Below are 23,773 nucleotides of genomic sequence, written 5' to 3' on the forward strand. Positions count from 1 at the left end.
GATGAGTGTGAGACGGCCGCTCACATTTGCAGGTGGCCACCGAGGGTCTCTTTCCAAAGGTCCTTCTGGAACCCGGCCCATAAGCTGTTAAGATCACCCCTCCCCTTTCCCCAAATGGCTAGCACTCCCCGGATAACTGGGGAGACTGAAATGAGACCCGTTCCGGGGAATGGACTGCTTGAGATAGCACTTTGGAGCAGAGGTGGGGCGTCCCAGTCCCTCTGGGGGTCCATAAACAAGCGTGCCCTTTCCCGCTGGCCGCCGCCACATTCCCCCAAGCACCGACCATTTGGTAGTTTCCTGGCTTTTACAGTTTTCCTCCCATTGTAAGGGAGAAACCCCTCTCCTGCTCACTCGTACTGGCACAGCTGGCCAGGGCATGCTGGGAGCTGAGGACCCCTTTTCCATCTCAACTTGCATTAAATTGTGCCTTTAAGCTGCAAGGAGCTGGTTCTCTGGCTCCACCCCTTTTGCCTCAGGCCCCTCCCCTAAGAGCTCCAAAACCGAATTCATGGCTCACACTGCAAGAAATCCGTCACCCCGCGTTAGAGGCCAAGAGCCCTGATGCATTGGAGCCAGGTGGCGCAAGCAGCCTCGGTCCCGTTCCACGCAGGCTCCACAACTCAGCTTCAGAGCAACAGGTTCTCTGCGTTACAGATTTGGGAACCTGAATTCAGTGCAAATCAGCAAGCCATGTGTAGACTAGATGGATGTAGACAGGCAACTGCCAAAGAAAATCAGAGCACACCGAGACGGATCTTGACGGTTTAGCCCACCCCACTGAAAAATCTTTGCCTAATCTGGATTGCGAAGCATGTGTTCCTGTCCACCACTTGGATGCTACCCTTTCCATAATAGTGCACCAGACATCAGCTGGCATGCTCAAACGCGGATTCTCGGAGATATCATTTGCCTACGTCAGGGAGCATGAACAGAAGTGACTTATTTAAAGCTACCCTCATGATCTCAGAGCCTAGGTATGTTCTCTCTGCAGTTCCCCTCTCTTAGGTAGCCCCCTTGTCCCCAACTCAGCCAGCTAGCAGTAGAAACTCAGACTAGCACTGCAGGCAGAAATCCAGCCTCTCAAGACTTTAAAATGCAACCATGATCATTCATAACAATGACTAGTGAGCAGCAAACTTATAATAATTTGGTTTGGATTTGGCTTTTAGAGTTGGCCAATGCTTGCTTGCATCTTTCTTTCTACCTTTCATCCTTTAAGAACAAACATTCGTGGGCAATCCTGCTCATACAATTGTTGCCAAAAGCTTCACCAGCACATTATATCCAGGAATCCGTCAATATTGATTTTAATTTTGAAATTATTTTATATTGTCCCTTGATAGTTGTTGCTTTTATTTTATTCTTTATCAGCTACTTTGGGTGCATGCCATATGAAAAGGCAGACTAATGGTAAGTGAGAGTGCAATCCCGTGAATGTTTACATAAGATTTTTAAAAATAAATTGAAGTCTTACAACTCCTGACATGCCCCAGTGAGCAACACTGGCTGGGACACACTAGGAGCTGTAAGAATTTTTCTGTCTAAACATGCCTAGGATTGCATCCTTAAGGAATAAATAATGGTTATAATTATTATCTGTCAATCAAGCTGCTGTCAAAGGCACAGGATCTGTCCAAACATGGCCTTTTTTGTAATCAAATATATTAATAGATGAAAAAACGCACTCATAACTCTCACTCTGAACGTTGCCCTTGTGAACAAGCACATTTAATCCACCGAATTTTTAAAAATGGAAAAACAGTCAGCAGGAGAAGAAACAAACCCCACTGGCTCTTCTGCCTCTGGATTGGCTGGCTCTGCAGTTGCTTCTGTCTCCCCTAGCAATGCGTTTCCTAAGAGACAGGAAGTGATCTTTTGCTTACAAAGGTCCAGCTTTGATCATAATAATACCACTTCAGAGCCAGGCATGCATTAGCCACTAGAAAGTTATTTTTATCTTTTTTAATTTATTATTTTATTTATACAGGCTTTTATATACCATCCTCCACAGCCAATTTGGCTCTCGGAACACTTAGGAAACAGGGTAGCCACTCATGTATTGCCGACAAAGAGAATATGCATCACCAAAAGAGAGGATAAAAGGGGAAGGATTTTCAGTAAATGAGTGGGTGCTCATTTATGGGTATAGACACTAATTTACAAATGATTACTCTGATGAACAGTGTAATGACAGAGTATCTTCCTCTTGCTGATGCCTTGCTGATGGACAGCTCCAATCCCTTTCCTGCCTCTCCCCTCTGATGGAACTAGCTGGTACTTCAGTGTGACCGTCCCTCGGATAAAGGACTCCTTCAGTTAGCAATTCTCCTCTCCGACCTGTTACTGATCAGAGAAAACTGGTTTCACCTGCAAAGTGAGCTCAGAAAAATTCCCTTCTCACTTGATATGTGTGAATCATCTTAAGAAGCATATGAGGGAGGTGGCAATGGAGAAAGAGAAAATTTTGTGAATGTGTCTGAGTGAATTATGTGTGACAGAGACAGGTAGCATGCCTACTTCGGGGTCTGACCACACCTGCATAGGTCAGGTATCCCTCGGGAGCTTTCTGGGTGGCAAGTCCCACTCTCAGGCCAGAGACATTTTCCACCCCTCCCCCCCATATGACCTCAAAGACATCTGTTCCTTACAGAAAAGGCATGCAAGGTGCAATTTTAAACCTGAAGACGAATAAAACAATGCCTACAGAATACAGCCGTGCAGCCTGCAGATCCAATCTGCCCTGCCTTGACCTTGGGTTTCCCCTGGGGACCCCACTTCTCCCTTTCCCAAGACCCTCATCTGCAAAATAAAACCACCCCTGGCCTGAATGGCTACCAGGGAGCTTTGGGAGGAGACAGAATCCCCCCCCACACCCCGCAATCTCCTATTTGTGAGCTGAGATAACCAAGGGGAGCAGCCGCAGTGCACACAGACCGTGCTTGTGGGGACTCTGCAAGCTGCAGACAGGTGGACCTCAGGTGTGGGGAACACAAGGGACGAGAGACACGTGCCCGAGCAGCTTCACCTGCCCTGCTTCGACTCCCCAGTGCAGAATGGGTCGGCCAGGCCAGGCGCTCGAGCTGCCTGTGGGCCTTCTCCAGTGAGACAGGTCTGCATGTGGCGAAGCCAAGTCACGGCCCAGGCGAAGCGCCAGTGATCCGTTGGCACAATCCAGCCTGTGGCGTGTGGGGGCAGGGAAGTCCTCCAGCCCCCTACCTGATTGTAGGCCACCCCGCTCTATAAAATGTAACGACCTCTCTAAATAACACTCTAAACCGGTTGTTTTCTTTCACTGCATTCCTGAGGGTTGCTAGAACGGCAAGGTGGGCCATCTGCTCCCACTTTGCTTGGTCATTTGGGAAAAACCTTCTTTGGGCACCCACATCTTGTAAGTAAAAGCACCACATAAAGACTGTTCAAGTCGCCCTAGTCATTTAATTCAAGAAACATGCTGCTAAATTCTTTCTCACTGTTTTCAGTCTCTGTTCTAGCTTCCCTGCGGCTGCTTAGTATTGTAATTATTATTGTTTAAATACTGCCTTTATTGTTCCGGCACCTTGAAATATTGTCATGTTTTATTTTAGCTACCTCAATGCTGATTGTGGTTGGCTGCTATAAAATTGTGCAGATAACATGAGGTATAAATATATCACTCCCTTTCATACCAAACTCAGGTGGCAAGAAGTGCTGAGAGAAATGGGACTACCAGGAGGAAAGATCTGGCATTTTCAGGAGCATGTTGAGCTTGGAAATAGATTATCAAAATTCTTTTAAAAATGAATACTTGAAGAGGGCAACCTTTATCCTCCCCGTCCCCCAAATTGCCAAGACTGAGTGGCAATGAAATGTTGAGCTTCAGCTGGAAAAGAGCAATGCAAAATGGACACAGGATGGAACGGTATTCTCCAAATGAATACATTCTAATTTACAGGAAATGCCACCATCCTTCTGCTTAGACCTCCTTTGTAATCATTTATAAAAATTATTAGTGCAGGGCAAATTTTACAAGATGGAAAGGAAGAGTTTCCTCATTCTGCTGACAGGAAGCTGATGCATCAGGTCACGTGGCAGCCGCAACCTGTTTCGAACAAACAGCCTTCTCTGTGGATTGACCCAGACTGTTCCCCAGACCCTTCGCTCTGTTGTGTTGCATCTTTACCCACCCTTTTTTGTGAATGGCCAGGCAGCCGGCTGGCACTTCAACCTCGGCACAGAACGCCTTGGCAACAGCCAAGCGGGAATGTGTGGGTTTACAGCACTGTTAGGAACTGAACTGCAGGCTTTAATGAGTTAAATCAACTCAAGATTGAGTTGATTAATCAGGGGGAGATGGCTTTAATTGGTGGGGATCTGAGCAAAGGTCACAACTGTTTTGAAGGCATTTTGCTTTTTCTGCATTAGCATGGGACTAAAGCAGCCAGACACTCTCCTAGTGCATTCCTCTATTTATTAATGCATTTTTATCCTACTTTTTCTCTGTATGGAAAGAAACCCAGGCTAAGTTATGCATCTTCCTCTTCATCATTTTAGCCTTGAAACAATCCTGTGTGGCCAGTTCGGCTGGCAGTCAGTGCTGACCCCAAGTCATCCAGAGAGGTTCACAGAGAGCAGGGTCCAGAACACCCCCCCCCCAAGTCCTAGTCCAATATGCCACACTGGCCTTTATAATGCTGGGTTCAACTCCCATCAGCCTCATCCACAATACTAACTGGAGTTGGAAGCTGTAGTCTAATACTCCTGGAGTGGGAATGTGTTTGCAGTCCATCTGGGGATGGGTATTGGTCAGATTTCCTGACTCGGCTGCCCAGACCCTGCCCCACTATCTTCTGGCCTTGAGCCCAACTTTCTGGCACCACACACGGGTGCCTGCCGGGCAGCAAGCCTGCATGGACACCGCACAAGCGGCACCCCCTCCCATGCACACAACTTGCAGCTTTTGTGCTGCAGAAGAAAGCTGTTGGTTGCACAGACAGAGTTCTGCGAGCATTTACGGACTTCTTCTCAGCTCAGTTTGCTTCCTAAGCAAGGACCAAGCAAGAGAAGACAGCTGGGTTCCAGGGAGGATTGTCACAATCTTATCCTGAAGGGGACCCAGTCAAGGAAGTCTGAGTGACATATCACAAGATGCATAAATGCCCCAAGTCTCTTCTCCAATCCTCCAGCGAACGCGCATTTCTAAGGCCTCCAACGGTTCCCACCTACTGGTACCTGCCAGCCTCCCCACCTAATCCTAATGTTATACCTTTAGCTCTTTTACTTGTTTTTCTGCTCACTGAGAGGCTGCCCTTCAAAGCCATCGTTATGTGGGTTGAAGAGGGTGCCATGGAGTTTGGGAGCTTAAGCCCCAGCACAGCATTATTCCTGGGTCCTTGACCAGGTGACTTCTCTTTTATCTACCTTCTGAGAAATGAGTGTTCTCAGATTGGCCACACCCACCTTGGCACAGCAGCCATTTTGTGGGAGTGCCCATGACACTCTTCTGAAATGCCCAATGTGCCCAAAAAGGTTGGAGGAAACCAAACGCAGATTTTTATGGCCACTGCCATGTCGTAAATTTCTCCACCATCATTTTTTGCCACTGGCTACCGGAGCTGTTGGGAGAGGATGAAAAGCACAATGATACCATCCTGCATTTCAACATGCTTCACGTTACCAAGAAGACTGGGAAAGAGGCCTAAAGCTGTAGCAACCGTGTACCTTTGAGAATATGCAATTCTGCCTAAGACTGCAAACATTGTCCATGAAAACATTGCTGAAAGCATGGAGGTTTGGGCAAGAGAAGAAAAAGCAGATCCGTGTGTTTCTGAACCCAATTTAAAGTGCTAGTTTTGACTTTTAGAGCCTTAAATGGTTTGGGGCCAAGTTAGGTAATGGACCAGCTTCCGTCTTATTTATTTATTTATTTAGTCTTGCCAGCCTGCTTGCACTTTGAGCTCAGGAAAGAAGCTCCTTCACACCTGTCCGCCCGTCAGGCTGCAAGGTAGATGAGTACAGAAGAGAGAGTCGTTCCCACAGCGTCTGCACACTGCCAGGATAACGTGCTGGTCGGCATCAACCGTGCCGTGTTACTGCAGTCCATTGAGGAGGACTTGACTTATTCCTGTGCGTGGAGTAAGAAACCTCCCATCAGTGGGAATACTTATTTCTGTACTCTGCCCTTCCCTATTTTATCAGACTGGGTTATAGCTACAGTAGCGCTGTGGTTGTTGTTGTCTTATATTGAAGTTATATCCCACCTTTTTTGCTTTGTGAGGAACCCAAGCGGGATGACACTGCTCCCACTTACCTTCACAACAACGACCTTGTGAGGCGGGTTCGGCTGAGAGTGAGTGACGGGCCCAAAGTCACAGTGCGATTCAGAGCCTGATGGGGACTCAAACCTGGATCTCCCGGGTCCACAGTGTCCCACCATGCCACACGTCATGAATTGTACTGTAGGCAGTTTAATGTTACCTGCCGGCTTGGGAAGGATCCTACACTGAAATGCAGCCTGCAGAGGGTTTAGATACGTGGCAAGAAGAAATAAGCTAGCAGGAATACTGGAGATGAGCCTTTGGGAACTTGTGGGTCTCCGTGGCTGGCCTGAAGCATCTGGATAAGGGCTGGTCCTCTCCCTTCCCTCTTAGCCAGCAGGAGGCCACAAGAGGTACCCTAAAATGCACAAGCCTGGTTCTGAGCTGGAGATGCAGGACCCATGAACACTGAACGGCAAATAACCCACTACAGGCTACCAAGTGGACTGATCTGCGTAAGGAGACAATGACGGGTCACTGGCGTGGCTTGTGGGGCCGCTGAGCCCAGCAAGAGCGAGTGGTTGGGTGGTTAACCAAATGCAGAGGAAGGAAAGAGGAGTCCCTGGACTGTGGAATCCAGCCTGCTCCAACCTGGTGCCCTCCAGATATTTAGAATGACAACTCTCACCCCAGTCTGAAAACTGCCCGGGCGTTTTTTTGCTGAGCCCTGGATGGATATAAGCAAGGAAAGAGCCATTTTATCTTCAGAACAACTGTTTCATGCATATGGACACAGATGGAGATTTAAAGCATTGCGGAGAGCAATGAGGACACTTTTATGAGGGAATGGCCCTGATAAAAGGCATCTTTGTTGATCTATTTCAGTTCCAGCAAGACCTTGACACAGCTCCTGTCTTGGAGTCATCTTGAAAATGTGACCTCGTCAATTGATTCATCAACTAGAAAAACAACTCGCTGGGTGATTAAGGACCATTTGGCTGGCAGCCATCAGTGTGTTCTTCTATGTATAGGCATACATATATATAAATGTATGCATGTGTGTAAATAATATATATAAATGCTTCTATCGGCAGCCATTTACAAACCCCAAAATTTTAGAAATGTTCTAAAATTCAGAGAACATTTCTAAAATGCATAGTTCTTCTACCCCAACCTTCCCCAAGCAGGTGCCTTCCAGATGTGTTGCACTACAGCTCCCATTGTCCCCAGCAAATTGACTGTTTATTTCTCTGGGAACTCAGTCTTTAATTCTCCTGGACACACACACACACACACGCACACACGAGAGAGAGAGAGAGAGAGAGAGAGAGAGAGAGAGAGAGAGAGAGAGAGAGAGAGAGATTCCGATTCCGATTCCGATTGGGAACAGTGCACATATTTTCCAGTGCCTTTCATGGGACAGAATCTGGAATTTGTTACCAAATAAAACTTATTCCTAGTCATCATGATTTCAAATATTCAATAATGTATAGTTTAACCAGTTTCATTTTGGGCTGAACAAGAACAGATCATCAAATGTAAGGCTGTTTCACTGCAAGACCGAGATCATTCGCACCGCAGTATTCCCTATCACGCTGCATGGGTGTGAAAATTGGGCAGCAAAGAAAGCTGACAGGAAGAAAATGGATGCATTTGAAACATGGTGCTGGAGGAGAGCTTTGTGAATACCCTGGGCTGACAGAGAGTAGAATAAATGGGCCTTAGATCAAATCAAGCCAGAGCTTTTCCTAGAAGCAAAAATGACAAAACCGAAGCTGTCCTACTTTGGACACATCATGAGAAGGGCAAGCTCCCTGGAGAAGACAATCATGCCAGGCAAAGTCGAAAGCGGAAGACCAAAGATGAGAGGAACGAACTCCATCTAGGAAGCCGCAGTCCTGAATTTAGAAGCACTGAACGGGGCTGTCACAGATAGGACATTTTGGAAGACTTTCATCCATAGGGTCGCCATAAGTCAGAGACGGCGTGATGGCACACACCAACAACAGAGTCGGCCTATAGAACCCACTAGCCCAAGAGCTGCAGGTGGCTGCAGCCAAATCTGATGGCTTTATAGCAGTTTTCACACATCACAGGGACCATCCAGCACCCGCTATTAGCCAGGCTCTTTCAGAAGATCCCAGGTCAGCGTGCATCCTTCTGCAACCAAAGTCCAGATGCAACAAGGCTGGTATTAGTGCGCTTGGAGGCACTCCCAAGATTTGCAGAAGCACAAAGGTGGGAAGAGCTATTAGGAAACATGCCCCAGGGGAAGCCCAACGAGTGCTGAGCCTGCTGGATTTTGTGGCGGTCAGGGACAGAACACCGGGTGGCACATGGACCATGCAGTAAAAAATCATAATACACCAGTGTGTCTGTCACCACAGAGCTATATCGCAGAGGACAGCATGGCTGGCTGGCGCACCGAAGGGAGGAGTGCGCCATTTTGTTACAGCTCCCACTTGTCAGCGGCTGTCAGGGCCTCCGTGTGGGACAGCCGTATCTCTGCGCGCTAGCCCAGTACAGTGCTGCCAGCCGCTGGCATCCGGGTGCCCTGGAGCAGGTCACCAGCTGTTGGCCCCCAGCGGCTGGGGCTCAGCTCCAAGCGTGGCTATCGTGGCCAGTGCTGCCACCGCGGTCCCCTGCCTCGCCCTTCCTCAGAGCACCTGGACCAGTGATGCAATATGCATCTGGTCCAAGGAATAACTCCCCATTCGCTAAGCAGCTTTGCGGGAAAAGATCAGCTGCTCTTCACGGCTGAGCCACCCAAACTTCAGGTTTATGAAAGGAAAGGCAGGAAAGAGAGCAAGGAAGCACATTATCCCCTTCCTTGTAATTAATAGCCACAATGCAAGTTAATACCGACTCCACACAGTGGCACTTAGGTAAATAAGAATCCACGGTGCCATAATTGCGAAAATAATCTCTGGCATATGGCGACCTGCAAGGATGATCTGGCAGCAGGAAGACCTCTTTGACCCTCGCTGGCAAACGCGGCATCCGCTGCATAAGAAGCAGGTGCCGCTTTAATTCAGGTCAGTTGCAGCAAATGCTGGGGCCCTTTTCACCATTGGTGTGAAGCCACACCGGCGCAGCAATGGCTGACTTAAGATCCCCCATGGAAGCCCACCTCTCCAAGCCACGAATCTTTGCAGCCATGAGTCAGAAGCAGAACTACAGGTTTGGAAGGGAACCCGGAGGCCTTCCAGTCCAATTCCCTGCTCAGCACAGGATGTAGCTACAGTCTCCCTTGCAGATGGCTGCACGGGCCCTGTCAAATCCTGGGAACGAGGGAGAACCCACCTGCTCCTGAGACAGCCTCTTTCTCTGCTGAACAGCCCCCCCCCCACAGGGAGTGTCCCCTAATGCAGCCTTCCCAGCCCATGCCCTTCTGATGCTGCGGACGTCAATCCTCCTCAGCCCAGCCATTATGACCATGGAATCCGGGGAGCCCGAGTCCAAAAGAGCCGGAGGGCTCCAGGCTCAGGAGGCTTGCCTGGCATGTGCCCAGATTTGCTCCTCTGCAACTTCCAGCCACTGGTTCTAGCACTGCCCTCTAGAGCAATGCCTTTAAGGCACCTTCTGCCTGGCAGCTGTTCAGATAGTTGACGGTCAGTATTGTGTCTCCCTGCATTTTTTCTTTTCCAGACTCAAGACAAGCTACTTCCTTCGATGGTTTCTTATAGGACCGGGTTTCCAGATCCCTCCCTGTCCTCCTTGGTTTGCTTTGCACATGTTCCAATGTGTCGATGACGTCCTCAAAATGTGGTGCCCACAGCTGGCACGGCACTCCAAATGTGGACTGAGCAGAGCAGAGCAACTACTTCTGCTGACATGGAGAGTCAATTTTGCAGAGGCAGCCTCCAGGTTCCCATCTGCAAGAGGGTTGCAGAGTTCACCATCTTCGAGTTGACCTTTAAGCCCCCAGACAGGCACTATGATTGAACTATGCACGGCAGGCTCCATTTCACAATCTGGACACCACGGGACTGATCCTCACTCGTGTTACACAGACTGTACTCCTCCTCCCGGTCGGAGTGGCCGGTGTCACATGTAGGGTACTTGCCTGGCTGGCAGGGAGCACTAGACACAAGTAATCATCATTAAGCTAATGACAGGTCTACAGTGTATAATTCAAATGATTGATTAGTCATCTCCTTTCCCCAGGGAATTCTGGAAGCTGCACTTCTGTGAGGGATAGGCTGGGGAGACCTTTCTGGCTGACTCAGCTATTCTTTGGGAGCAGCCATCTTGGCTGATGTCAAGGGTGAGCACGGCTGGGCCCCTGCTGAGGGACCCCACCCACGCCCTGTGCTAGAAGCCCCCTGGGATCGCTTCCTCTTGCAGCCTGCTTGTTCATGGTAGCGGTTCAACGATGGAGCAGGAGATGCCACAGTCTAATTCCTCCCAAGCTTTCTGCCTGTCAAGCAAGCCAGCAGTAGCAAGCATGAGGAAGAGGAAGAGGAGCAAGAAGGGCTGGTGCAACACCGATGAAAAGGCAGAATCACTGAAGGACCGAGAGACTGGCCACCAGGCCAGTTCAACAGGAATAAAAATAAGGCGTGTGCATGTGTCATGTCCAACAGCATACTGCAGAGAAGATGGTTGCTTCAAGATGGACCCCACAGTCCTCCAGAAAGCAGTGGAGATTAGGCAGTGTGAGGAAACTGCTTGGAGGTGGGAATCCACCAGGAATCCTCCCTGTGCTCGGGTCAGCTTTGTCACAGCCCCGAGTCCAAGTTCCTGGTGGGCGCGCCCAGGGTTCACCAGGAACGGAGACCCCCACAACCGTTGTGCAAGCCACGTCCCTCTCCTCCAGCACACACAGCAGCCTTTGTTTGTGCTGCTGCACAGAGGTGGAAGAAGGTTGCTGTTTGTGCCAACTTCATTCCACAAGTGCTGGCGGACGTCCTCTTGGCTCCGCTGGCCTTCCGAGACAGGGCCAAGCACGAGAAGAAGGCAGTGCACTCCAGAAGGACCAATTCTGCTGTTTTGCCCCAACCTTAGTGGAGACCCTGGCCTTCCATTCAAGTTGTTTGCAAAAAGGGGGTTGCACAGTCAAGAATACCAGTTTGGACGTGATGGATTTTTTCTGCCAATAGAGATGCAGGCCATTTCGACCAGGGATGGATGATCAAACAGGCCAAAAGGGCCAAGACTGAGGGCCTCTGTCTCTCCCAGGGTCGTACCTGCACAGTCTACCATGATGACCCAAAGGAGTTACCAAATAACTCCTTAGCAGGGCCTGGCCTAGTCTGCAGATTTCATAGGATGCCATTGGCTTTGATGACCATGCAGGTACTGAATAGGAATGTGTTCGCAGGTATGGCTCTTGGATGCACCTTGATTTGTAGAACAACACAAAGGTTTTCTAAATATGAAAAACCCTACAGTATGATGGTCTGTGGGAGTGCCTAAGAGGGGAGGCTGTGAATAACTGGTGCAGACCTTTGAAACTGAAGAGTTCACATCTCAGGTAAACCACTATGAACATCTTACAGCTGCCAAGGAAGGTCCCGGTTTTGCTGCTGTAAATAGCATTATTCTGTATGCTGTATTACATTCCTTTCATCCCATACACATCACCAACCTTGGCAGGCAGCCCGTTTTAGCAGTGATCCATTCAAACTTATATTCAGCACCTCACAGAACAATGTACCTTTGGGAACGTCCATGGGGTTGAGACTGCCAATCAGATCTCTGACATAAAGTCCGTCCCCATCATCCCTGCTCAGCCAATTGTTGCATGGGAAATAAAAGCGGAGGTGGGGCCTGTTCATGTCCGTCACTATCACGCGGTCCAGGAACCAGCTGGCATTCATCCCCGTGTTGTCATGTTCGATTCTGCAGCACACATAAGGAGTGGAACTCAAAATGAAACACGCACTCACGGAAAGGGCCGTTTGTGATTTCGTAACCTTTGCCAAGGCCTTTGCTTTCTGAATTCTGCTTTCTTTATTCACGCATTTGGGCTGAAGAGAGAAGCCATGCTGGCGCACAGCAGAGGTCCTAGCAGCCTAACAGTTCAGGGACTTTTTTCTAGGAAGCCTCTCAGCAGGACAGGACAGGAAAGGAAAGGCCACCTGCCTTGCCCCCCCCACACACACACCTGGCAAGCAAGGTGGATGGCCTTGGGATCAGGGGGCAGCACAGGTGGGACCTTGGAGTCAAAGGACAGAGCCCCCAGTCTCCACAAGGACCCAAATGACCACCCGTAAAGCATCAGCGACGACGGCATCAGAAACCACTTCCAATCTGTTCCTGATGTCAGAATGATGATATGATTCAAGGATGCATAAAAAAAAATGCACATGCTCAGAGCATTGTCCTTAATCATATTAATATTTTTCTGGGCCAGCTGGAAAGGGAGGAGGTGGCGGCAGAGGTGGCCTGAATGGGTGTGAGATGGAAAATTATCTCTGAGCAGCCTTTGGTTTTATTTAAGCAGTTGGTGACTTTCACAGTATCCTGCATCTCTGCCTGGCAGTGGGAGGGGAACGTTCTCACCCCCCCCACACACAGCCTTTGGCTCTGCCCCACCAACCCCAGGGCCCACTGGCTGCCACTGTGGGCGAGGGGCTGAAATCACGATTACCCCCAACTTCAAGACTTCAAAACAGCAGTAATCACAACCGTGCACTCACAGAGTGGCGCTCCACCCCCTATAATTCAAGCACGAATAAAGCGATCATTGGTAACATCAAGAGCAGGCCACAAATTTCCCAAATCTTCTTTTAAATCCCTCTGGATGAGGAAGATTCACCCAGAAAGACGCGAAGGAGACTATAGTTTATTGGTACACGCTATCCTTCCTATTATTTCAACCTGCCATGTTGCAATCAGCCAGCAATTATTTCATTCCAATACCTTATCTTCTTTATGGTGCCAACGTTGTTGGTTCGCACTCGAAAGACGTCTGTTTTGCTCCTTTCGAAGGCAGAGCTGCTCCTGAAACGTGAGCACACATGTAATGCTCCATACATAACAGACGTTTCCTCATGACACATGGCCATGCAAAAGCATATCTATACACATATTTACACATATGTTTCCTTCCAACACTTGGGTGATCTGCGAGATATCAGCATGCCTTGTTGTGATCATTCCTTCAAGAGCGTCAACCAGTGTGGTGGTGAAATGGACATGCAACGGGGATTTACCAGCGGGCAGCCCCCGAAAGGCAAAGAAACAGGAAGCCGTGTCGTGATGCTTACAAAGAAATGCCTTGGGAGAAATGCATGGCATTTTATCTTATCTTCCACATGGAGCCAACAGCCATACAAAATGCCATACATTTCGCAAGACTTTTCATCCGTGAATGCTCTGAAAACAGCTCGCAGGGAGATGCATGAGATCCCAACCTTTTGCCATATTCTGTGAACAGCCTGACCAACAGGGGGGTTGCCGTGTTCTCCAGCTCCTGTAGCTTATGGCATTTGCACAGGAGGTCAGCGGATCAGTGATTCCAGCCGGACACCCGCGAGCACTTGCAGGTGGGCATCATTTTCTCCTGGCTTAGCCTAATAAGTCTTTCAGATTTCTAGGAGACTGCAAGCAGGGAAAAGAGGAATCCGGAGCAAAATGCATGCATTGAAATAAATGGAAGGGCCTCATTGGAAAGAATGGCGAACTGCTGCCTGCTATTTGTGGGGGAGGGGTGTGTGCTGCTTCAGGCTTTAGTCAGGAGAAGAAAAATTTCAAAGGGCCAGCAAACTTTCCAGCAAAACTGAAAGGCAGAGTACACTGCAGAGCAAAATCCAGCCCAACCACAGTCCCAATATTGGGGGGGGGGGTCCCTGATGAATACCCCTCTTCTCCCAGGCATCATTGGGTGCAGTGTGGGCAGTTCCCCCTTTTCTAAAAGGCTGAAATGTTTCTCCTAAGGCACGTGGAAATTCCCAGGATTGGCTTCTAGCATCTCCAGGTAGCAGGGGGAGAGGCCCCTGTCTGGAACCCTGAGAAGTTCTTGCTATTATTATATTGCATTTATATCCCACCTGTCCTCCTCTTGCAAGGAACCCCAGGTCACTTTCAAGGGGCTCTTTCTCTCCAGTTTATCCTCACAATCACCACCTTGTTTCAGCTGAAAGTCCATGACTGGCCCAGCAGCCTTCTTGGCTAAGTGGGGGACTGGAACCTGGGTCGCCCGAATCCCAGCACAGTTAACCACTATACCTCTCTGCTCGCTGATGGCAACGGTCACTAGCAGCTTCTTACATCCCATAGAGGAATTTCTCCACTCCCATTTGCAAGAGAGAAGCAACACTTCCAACTTTCAGCAGCTCAGTCCTTTACATATCTACTCAGAAGAACGTCCAATTAAATTCAAGGACCAACTCCCAGTTATGGATTGGGCGAGGATTGGAGCCTCAGTCGGGGATTGCTTTTTTCCCTTTTTCTTTTCTTGTTCTTTGTAAGCCATCCAGAGACTTTTAGCAATGGGACAGCATAGAAAAACTTTGAATGAATGAATGAATGTGATAAGGTTCAGACTCTCTCCCTCAGCAACCCCATCCCCAAATATATAACTCGGAGCAATGGATGTTTTTGAGCTTTCCCAAACAGTCTCTGCCAAATCCACATTTTTTGTATGGAATATGGCAAACAGGTCTGAAATGTCATGCATTTCCTTTACCATTCCCATATTATTTGGCTTTACAAGATTTTCATGTTTGAGTTGCTTCAGTGGGGAAAGAAGCTCTTTGGAGGGCAAAATTTAAAATAGCTGCAGGTACCTCTTGTCGGAGCTGCAGAAATGGAAAAAATGTGGAGTTACGGCACAGAATTGGCATTTTCTGAGACACATTTGCATCCAAAGAAAAACAGGCAGGCACAGCAAAGAATGTGACTCTACAGGTAAACCTTAGGCTACAATCCTATGCCCACTTACCTGGCAGTAAGCCCCACTGAACTCGATAGGACAGGACTATGGAATTGAATTCAGACCGTGGGCGGCACTCCTTTTGGACAAACAATCCAGGTGTGCATCCCAGCAGTGGGTGGGGCCAAGGGCAAAAGGGGTGGGGCTGAAAAAGGCAAGCTTAGAACTCTTCTTGCCCATGAATCAGCCTCGGGGAGCCATTTCAGCCCTGCAGGATGGGGCAACGCTGCAGAGGGGCCAGGAATTCACCTATGGATGGTCAGAGGCAGAGATGCAGCCAGTAGAAGTATACATAGCCTTCTGGGGACCACCAGACCCAGAGGGCCAGGCTTGGTCTCCAGGCATAAGGTTCTGCAGGCCTGCTATATAACTTACTTCTGAGGAGACCTATAGGAGATTGTGCTTTTAATTGTTTTTTGTTAAGACTGTCTTTCTGTTAAGAAACTTCTTTGTAAAATGTGCTTTTCCAAGTGCACAGCAGTAAAGAAAAGAGCAGGATGGGGTTTTTGGATTCAGAAGACTGATTCAGACCACCCAAGTTATGGTTAACAACTGGCCTAAATATTCCTTGCGGATCAAGGGCATCCATGTTGGTAGCCTGGCAAAGAGGTCATCTAATTGTTCACACAGCCCAGTTTCCAATGCGGATCGTACATTTAAAAGCAAAACAAAACTTGCCTTGTTGCATTCTGAACCCATCTGTTCTTATTCCACTACCTTTCCCATGTGCATAACATCCTTCAAACAGGGTTATGCAAACATCCCCACCTACTGAAAACTAACCAACTAACCACACACTGCGTTCTAAAGCACTTTAGAGCAGTTCAATTCAACATAGCGCAGTTTGTAAAGCCACAGAAATTGGTGGACGATGGGTCAGATGAGGCGTGATGAGCACTTAAAGGGGATTTAAGGACATCTGAGCTCGCACTGCAAATCAGAGTGGCAGAAAGAGAGTTATGCATAGGTCTCTGTGCTTACGCATGCTGAAGTCATTCATGCAGGTGGAACTTGCTTCTTCGCACAGGCTCTGCATGCATTTCAGTGGAGCGTGTTCCGCCCAGCAGACTTGGAACACACTCCAGCGAGCCACAGAGTTAGTGGGATTCCAGTAATACTTACTTGCTGGTCAGATGGGCCTTTGGCGTGATGCCAAATTCACCAAAGAGAGTGACGAAAACGTTGGCATCCGTTCCAGCTCCTCGGACATCTCCTGTCACTGTCACCACTTCATAGACTATAGGAACAAGACACGGAAAGGTCATAAAAGCAGGCAGGCAGGCGGGCAGGGAAGATCTTACTGCTCTGAAAAAGGATCCCAGCATTCGGAGAAAAAGCAGCACTGAGTTAATCAAGGTTTCCCCTGAAAGTTCTTTTCAGCCTCAACATGTCCAACTTCTGCAAATGTAAAAAGAAAAAGATTTGGACTCTTCCTCTGACCGAGAACTAGAAGCACTGCTGGGCCCGTAAAAGATTCCAGGCACAGACCCATAAGGCATAAATCTGCATAAAATTTGTGTAGGTTCATTTAGATCTATCTATACCAATGTAGAAATAATTACTGGGAAACATTTACATGTCACAGGAGACAAAGGTCACCAATTATTTTTCATCCAAATAATTTCAACTCAAATAAGTTCTTTGATTAATTTGCACCCTGCCCCACATCATCCCAAGTTAATAGATTTTTTTCTAACCTTAATTGCCATGCAAGAAAAGACTGTGGGGACTGAGATGTTATATCATGCATAGAGGGGAAAGTTCACCCTGCCTTCCTCAGCTGTAATCCTCCTTGAAAATTGTCCCCTGCATGGCAATTAAGCTAATAAAAATAGCCCTTTGTTCATGATTTCCCAGCATTTGCAGTCTTTTCCCCATTCTGAAGGGCTGAAATGCCTTAATTACTGGCATTAAGAACTTGAAACAAAAATACATTGCTAGTTTTCTTCATTTTCGGCTCCACCCTATCTGCATTTGCTCCACCCACTTTGTCCTTGACTCCACCCGCCACTGGAATTGGTCCCCAGAGGTTCTGAAAATAGATGGTGTCTCTCAGGCTAAAAGAGGTTCAAGTCTCTTGTTGCGAATGGACAAGGCGGTTACTCCTGGCCTGCTTCCCAGGGTCCGGGTTGCACTGACTCTTCAGATGAGAACTGTGCTAGCTGGGAAACGGACTTGTGGGAATCAAGATGGCGGAGGAGCATGAGGTTATCTCAAGGCCTCCATCTCCAGGGGAGCAGGAAGACAATGGGAATAGACAGTGTTTGGAAGAGAAGGGATGGGACTGGGGAGAGGAGGAAGACGAGCCCATGCCCTGTCTGGTCCCTCACCCCATGTCACAGTGTCAGGTTAGAAGGCCTGCATAGATCTAGAAGGCCAGCCCTTCTCTCGAAGGACACATCCAGAGGGGCTGAGCCCAGGAAAGGAGGGGTTGTGGAAGTAGTTTCTAGTGTGGGGTCAACAAATCGCTTTGTTCATGCACAGAGGCTAGTTTTCCAGTGGCTATAGTTTGTTAGCTGTGAACTGGAAATAAAAATGATGTTGCAAAGAAACGTTTGCTTGGAACCAATGAGGGGAAACCCAGTTCCTGAGAGCTCTGTCAATTCATACGGAACATGCAGGCTCACAAGCATCCAATGCAAGGTACCCCTGAAGTCTTCCCTGCTAGCACTGCCCCTCTCACCCTGCATTTGAGTTAGACAGCTGTTTTCAGCCATCTAGGAGGAGGAGGAGACACAGATCAAAATGGTACAACTCCCCGGCACACCCCTTTCTCCCCCTTCCAAGGGCCAATGGGGACCTGGAGGTGCAGCCGAGGCAGCTCTTTTCCTCCAGGTGCAAGGGCTCTGAAAAATCCGAGACGTTGCAGTCCATGTCAAAAGATCTCTGCTTATTTTGCACAGGGCTCCTGAAATAGCAACAGCTCCATGGGACCAAGTTCTGAACGACCGGCAACCCGGAGTGTCCTGTGCATGCTGTAAGCCAGACTATAGTTCACAGGGAAGTAGAGCTATGGAATAGTAGCATTGGAAGGGGCCAAGAAGGCCATCGGGTCCAACCCCCTGCTCTTGCAGGTCACCTAAGAGGATCCAGCCAGTTCTCTGCTCTGATTGTTATGTCTTTGAAGGTGTGGGACTGCATAAGAGAACTGAGAGTCCTGGGGTTGGCTCACAATTGGCACCACACCATGGTGTGGCTTATTGAAATCTGGCTTGTCACTGTGCCTTTTCCTGCAAACAAGCCAGGTAGTGCCCGTCCTGCTGTTTCACCTCCTGGGGGCTTGCCTTTTTTCTAAGACAGTAGCTCCACTGTGTTACATTGTCCCATTGTGTACGTTTTTTCTAAGACAGTAGCTCCATTGTGTTACATTGTGTTGTTCACCCACAACACAAAAACATGATATCTTAAATTGAACTCTAGTTTCCTGTTGTGTCTGACTCCATTCTCACAAAGGTTTTTTAAGCCTATTTTTTATTTATTTTTATTCTTTTTGATTTACTCTGTCTATATCTAGCCTTTTTCCAGTAAGGATCCAAAAGCAATTTCGTAATTCCCCTCCTTTCCTTTTTATCTTCATAACAGCCCTATGAGGTAGGTTAGTCTGAGGGTCAGTGATTGTCCCCAGGCAACTGGTGAGCTTCTATAGCCATATGAAGACCAAAACCCCCGTGTTAGTCCTGGACCAGCATTGTAAACACTATGCCACCCTGGCAAATAGAAGCCATGGTTTGTTGTTATCTTATGAAGTCTTGCTTTTTTAAACCGTGGCTTGTCGTGAAGGCCAGCCCCAGGATCATGACTTACCACGGGCTTGTTTGTTCTTCTCACTGTAGTTCTCATTGTAACTGCATTTTTGCCCTGATTTCTGTAGTCAGCTCCTTGGCTCAGCCTCCTCTCCTCCCTGCCCCTCCAAGCCTGCCCCTTTTTCGCCCCTCGCAGGCATATTTCCAACCTTGTGGGGGGATCTTTCCCTGCCAGCTGCAAGGAAGGTTGTGGAATGTGAGATCACAGGCCCCTGGAGAACAACCTGTGCCCCCTGACCTCAGGCTCCATCAAGGGGCCATATCGTTTTGCCCTTTATTCCTTTAAAGATTTGCAGGTAAACATTTTATATTGTGATTTGCAATTTTTGTGAACCTCCCAGAGAGCTCTGGTGATTGGGTGGCTTAGAAATAAAATAAAATGTTTTTTGTGCGGCTATCGCCCATGGAATAGAGACACTCAGCACAAGTGGGTTAGGGTTAGGATTAGGGTCTCTGAAGACTAGGTAAATGGGCCGGAGATGAACCCAGGAGCAGGGAAGGCAAGCAACAATGGCTTTCTTCCTTTGCAAGACACAGGGAACACCTGGACCTCCAGGAGGCGGTGAACTGTGGCTTCCTTCGGGTTGTTTTGGTACGCTCCCTGTACCATATGGTGTGAGTACAAGTCCAGTCCCCAGGCTGGTCTGCAGAGTGCTGTTCCACGGTCCAGCCTGCGCTGAGGTTCTGGGGACCCCTGCTTTGCCTTCCCAGGATCCCAGACCATGGAAGGAGGCTAAGCATGCATTCTCCCATGTAGCCGATGGATTCCCCTTGTGCTGTTGGCAGCTAAAGGACTAATTATGACAATGGACAGACACACAGCCACCTGCTTCTGGCTCGGCACAATGGCTGAGATCTTGAGGAAGCTTTCCAAATTTGCATGGGTGGTTTTGGGCCATAATTTATGAATGGACACGACTATCAGGGCAGCCTGTTGCAATCAATGCATGATTTTCCCAAAGAATAGTCGAATATTTTTCCATATGTCAAATATATAGGAGCACATGGTATATGTATGTATTCCTGGCAAGAGGTTTACTCTAATTTCATGTTAGAAAACCAACATTTTCTTCCCCACGGGCGTGTATCTTGCTTTGAATCCCTGAATAGAAAGACTCTTTGCTGCTTGGCAAAACACAGCCCTAACCAGCAGCACCAATAGTGAACAAGAATGATGGGAGTTGTAGTCCAACAGCATTTGGAGGACTGCATGTTCCCTAGCTGCTGTAATCCATTATAGTGTGCAAAATAATTGGCAAATTGGAAGCACACAGCATGAAAAGCAAGAGAAAAGGGCAAGCAGGTATCTTGAACAGGTGTGGCTCTGAAAACAGGAGTATCAGCAAAGTGGCGCATCTCGCTCCAGGTACAGAAAGAGCTTGAGAGTTTTTGGTTGGGAAAAGCTACACCTAGATAGCTTTGTTGGCCTGTTTTTCTCCCCCGTGGAAGACTCTGTCACTTTATGATTTTTCATTTGCTAGGACAACCTTTCAGGTGGGGGTCACTGGGACATACCTCAGCTATATGTGCATAACCTTAATCAATTTTTTATCCCATGTTTCTTCCAAGGAGTTGAAGGCAGCTTGGATGGTCCAACCGCCAATCAGCCCCTGCGCCATCCAGTCCTCACACCAATCCTGTGAGGTAGGTCAAGCTCTAAAGCCACTGATTCAGGCCAAAGGCTGAGTTCGGGCCATGAATGGATGGCTCTCCATCTCGCACTCAGTCCACTGCCCCCACTGGTTCTGCCATATGGAGAAGACAATGCAGGAACTGGAGACAATTCCCTCAAACTGCCACACTCACCTTTTTTCTTGTTATATTCATCCTCAGTTTCATGGGAAGATTCAGAGTGATAATTCCGAAGTTCCTGTTCATACATCTCTGCAAAATTCTCCTCGTTCTTTTTCTTCTTCTTCTTGTCTTTGCTCTTGGACTTTTTCCCCTTCTTCTTCTTCTTTTTCTTCTTCTTCTTCTTTCGGTCATAGTCATCCTCTTCACTGTCACTGAACTCTTTCTTCTTTTTCTTCTTCTTCTTCTTTTTCCTCTCCTCACTGCTACCCTCACTGGTCTCTTCTGAGGAAGCCCTCCTCAATTTCCTCTTCTTTTTGTAGATTTCCTCTTCATCCTCTTCATCTTCCTCTACCTCCTCCTCTTCCTCCTCCTCCTCCTCCGATGATCTGCTCATCCTCTCCCTCTGCTTACCATCTATCCCTCCTGGTCTCTCTCATGTCATTGCTTGACCATCCACCACAGTTTCTCCCAAGCAATTCAGCTGGTGCACCTGACGCTTCCCTACACGAAGCTCTCCCCCCAATGCTTCTCTCTCCTTCCACTTCTCGAATGGTGTCAATTACCTCTAATGGCTCCGCATGGGATCCTCATCTTCAGAAGGGCCACGGATGCCCTTTCCTACCTTGATCAACAATTCCATCCATCAATTGCTTCTTTAACTTCTCCTTCCTTGAACTTCAGCCCTTCCTTCTTCCACCTGTTTGATCAAAACAGCTTTTCCGTTCACATCTTCTGTTGCCCCTTTTCTTCAACTTGGTCTGTTTTCCAGTCCCATTACTTATTCATTGCTCTGAGCACAGCACTTCCTTCTTCTCCACTGTATACTTGTTTTTTTAAAGAAGACCTTCCCCGTGCCTAGATTGCATCATGAAATGAGTTTCCTGTATCACCGCAGGCCAATGAAAGTCAGGAACCGTTGCAATGTAGGTCAGGCGGGGAGGTATCGTGAAATGCTACCTTGCGATCAGCACAGAGGTAGATTCTGGCAGAAGGAAAACCTTACCCTGTTTTTCTCAGAGCACCACCTGCGACTTCAGAAGCCTTAGGGATGCAAAGTTACCTGCTGCTGCTCCAGACAGGTGAGCCATAAGACAGACAGCCAGATGAAAAGAGAAAGAGTCAACCAGCTACCTAATCTGGCTGGGTTGCAGTTCCCTCTCCATTATTCATGGGTCTCAGGATTGTTTTACAGAAGGGGATCTCAAAACTTTGCTACAGAAAGCTTCCCTCAGCAATGGGAGGAAGAACGCCTGGCCTTTCCCTTCCCTTCGTCCTTTCACAGGAGACACCCTGGGGCGAGGGGGTATCCCTGAAGGGCCATATGCCCCCACACAGAGTGCCTCTGTGTGTGTATCAGTCAACGTTTCCCAGAAGCAACCGCCAAGCCCTGTAGGTGAAAGGCTCAACACAAACAACCTTACGCACCAACCCACAAACGTTGCCACTGCTTAAGGCTGAAAGTACGCATGCCACTAATGAGTGCATCTTCCCTGTAATGGGCCAGTAACAGAACCAGTAACGGTCCATTCTCCCACCCCAGCGGTGTCCTGGAACAGTTTGGTCCTGTTGGATGTAGCTCTGGCTTTGCTCCATTCCTCCTTGCATTGGTGGAGCTTGGGAGTGTCTCAGAACCTGCTCTGCTGCGCTTCCAAATGTTGTATTCGTAAAGGAGGAGGCTGTTGATCTCCCTCTGCATCTGCTGGGGGTCCATTGCGCCTCCTTCACAGGGGCCTGCACCTGAGGAGGACATGCAAGGGCAGATCTGTGCTTGGTCTTCCGGCTACTTGAACTTGAGGGCAGGATGATGGGGAAGGAGTTCCTCAGCCTTTTATCTGAGGGCCAGTTTTGCTACCAGCACTGCAAGGAGGGCCAGTGTCTTTTTTTAAATATTTTATTAAAATTTTTAGCTAACACTAAAACAACAACAAGAAGAACAACAACTCCGTGCTAGGACCTCACCCTCGGTCTGCAAAAATGCCTCAGGTTCAGTCCTCTGTATTTCTGGATAGGGCTGGAGGAGCTCCCGCCCGAAGCCCTGGAAAGCATGAGTGAAAATACTAGGATAGCATTTTTCTGACTCAGCCGGGCCCAAATAAAGGGTAGGCAAGTTTGGGCATCTGCCAAGGGCCCACAAGCCCAGCAGGGGCCCATTTACAGGACCCCCTGGAGTTGTCCCTCCCCTCCCCATTGCTACCTGCTCGTTCCTCAGGTTCTCAGTCAGGTCCAGCCTACAGTGGTGGTGGTGAAGAGAAGGGCGGCAGCAAGAAGGTAGACCCATGGAAGGAGCTGGACCAGTGGGGCCCTGGCCCAAGGGACTTCCAAAGCTCTGCACAGGGCAGCTTTCTGTGTTCTTCAAATGGCAAGGGGCAGATTCCCAAGCCTAGATGATGGAGGACCGGGCCACTTTGGACTAGCAACACAACTTACATGCTCCCCACAACCTTCCCCAGGTATCCTGACCAGGGAGGGTTCAGCCCACTCTTAGTGCCACAAGACTGGATGCACCCAAAGCTTCTGGTGTAGAGACTAGGCCTGCTTCAGCGCAGAGAGCATTCCCAGGTGGTCACCTTGGAATCTGTATCAGGCTTGGAGGATGAGGTGGGGCTGCAGTTCTTAGATGGAACGCCAAGGCAGGCCGGCCCAGTGACACGCCAAGAGGGTGGTGAGAAGTAGGCAGCACGTTCAAAGATGGGCTGGACGGGCACATGGCGGGCATGTCGTGAGCAGAGCTGGCTGGAGCCGGGGGTCAGACTAGATGGCCTGGGAGACCCCTTCTGACTCGCTCTGTTTCCATGTTTCTGCGTTTCTATGTTGCTGTGCAGGAAACTCTGTTGAATAGGTGGAATTGGATGGGGCAGACTTAACATGATTGATCCAATGATGCAGCATCATATCAAGGGTAGTAGCATCCAAAATTCCTGCTGCCTGGTACCCAGTGATCAGGAACCACCCTGAGGGTGGTCCTATCTCCTTTTGTTTGGGAAGAGTGGAGGGGGATTCCATTTGGAATCAACTGAGCTAGCTTCCCCTAATAGCTGGCTTTCTAACTTTGCTGGTGG

The 23,773-nt window shown here is 48.6% G+C and overlaps 1 protein-coding gene across 9 annotated transcripts in view; it reads right to left on the reverse strand.

Moving 5' to 3' along the window:
• Positions 1-23,773, reverse strand: part of LOXHD1 (lipoxygenase homology PLAT domains 1) — a 191,111-nt gene that overhangs the window by 166,708 nt on the left and 630 nt on the right. For 3 of the 9 annotated variants that reach the window (XM_044431528.1, XM_044431522.1, XM_044431521.1), the window contains exons 1-2: positions 13,104-13,385; positions 11,896-12,080 (exon numbers count right to left, since the gene is read on the reverse strand). In XM_044431528.1, coding sequence (XP_044287463.1) covers positions 11,896-12,080; positions 13,104-13,249 — 331 coding nt within the window. In that variant the 5' untranslated portion in view covers positions 13,250-13,385. Of the gene's footprint in view, positions 1-11,895; positions 12,081-13,103; positions 13,423-13,450; positions 13,469-14,411; positions 14,502-14,971; positions 14,984-16,098; positions 16,207-16,239; positions 16,355-20,726; positions 21,110-23,773 lie in introns of those variants that run through there. The other 6 variants (XM_044431530.1, XM_044431525.1, XM_044431523.1 and 3 more) reach the window with 6 other exon arrangements.

The sequence above is a fragment of the Varanus komodoensis genome, unplaced genomic scaffold, assembly GCF_004798865.1.
Source record: "Varanus komodoensis strain SLA01 unplaced genomic scaffold, ASM479886v1 scaffold22, whole genome shotgun sequence".
Taxonomy (NCBI): Eukaryota; Metazoa; Chordata; class Lepidosauria; order Squamata; family Varanidae; genus Varanus; species Varanus komodoensis.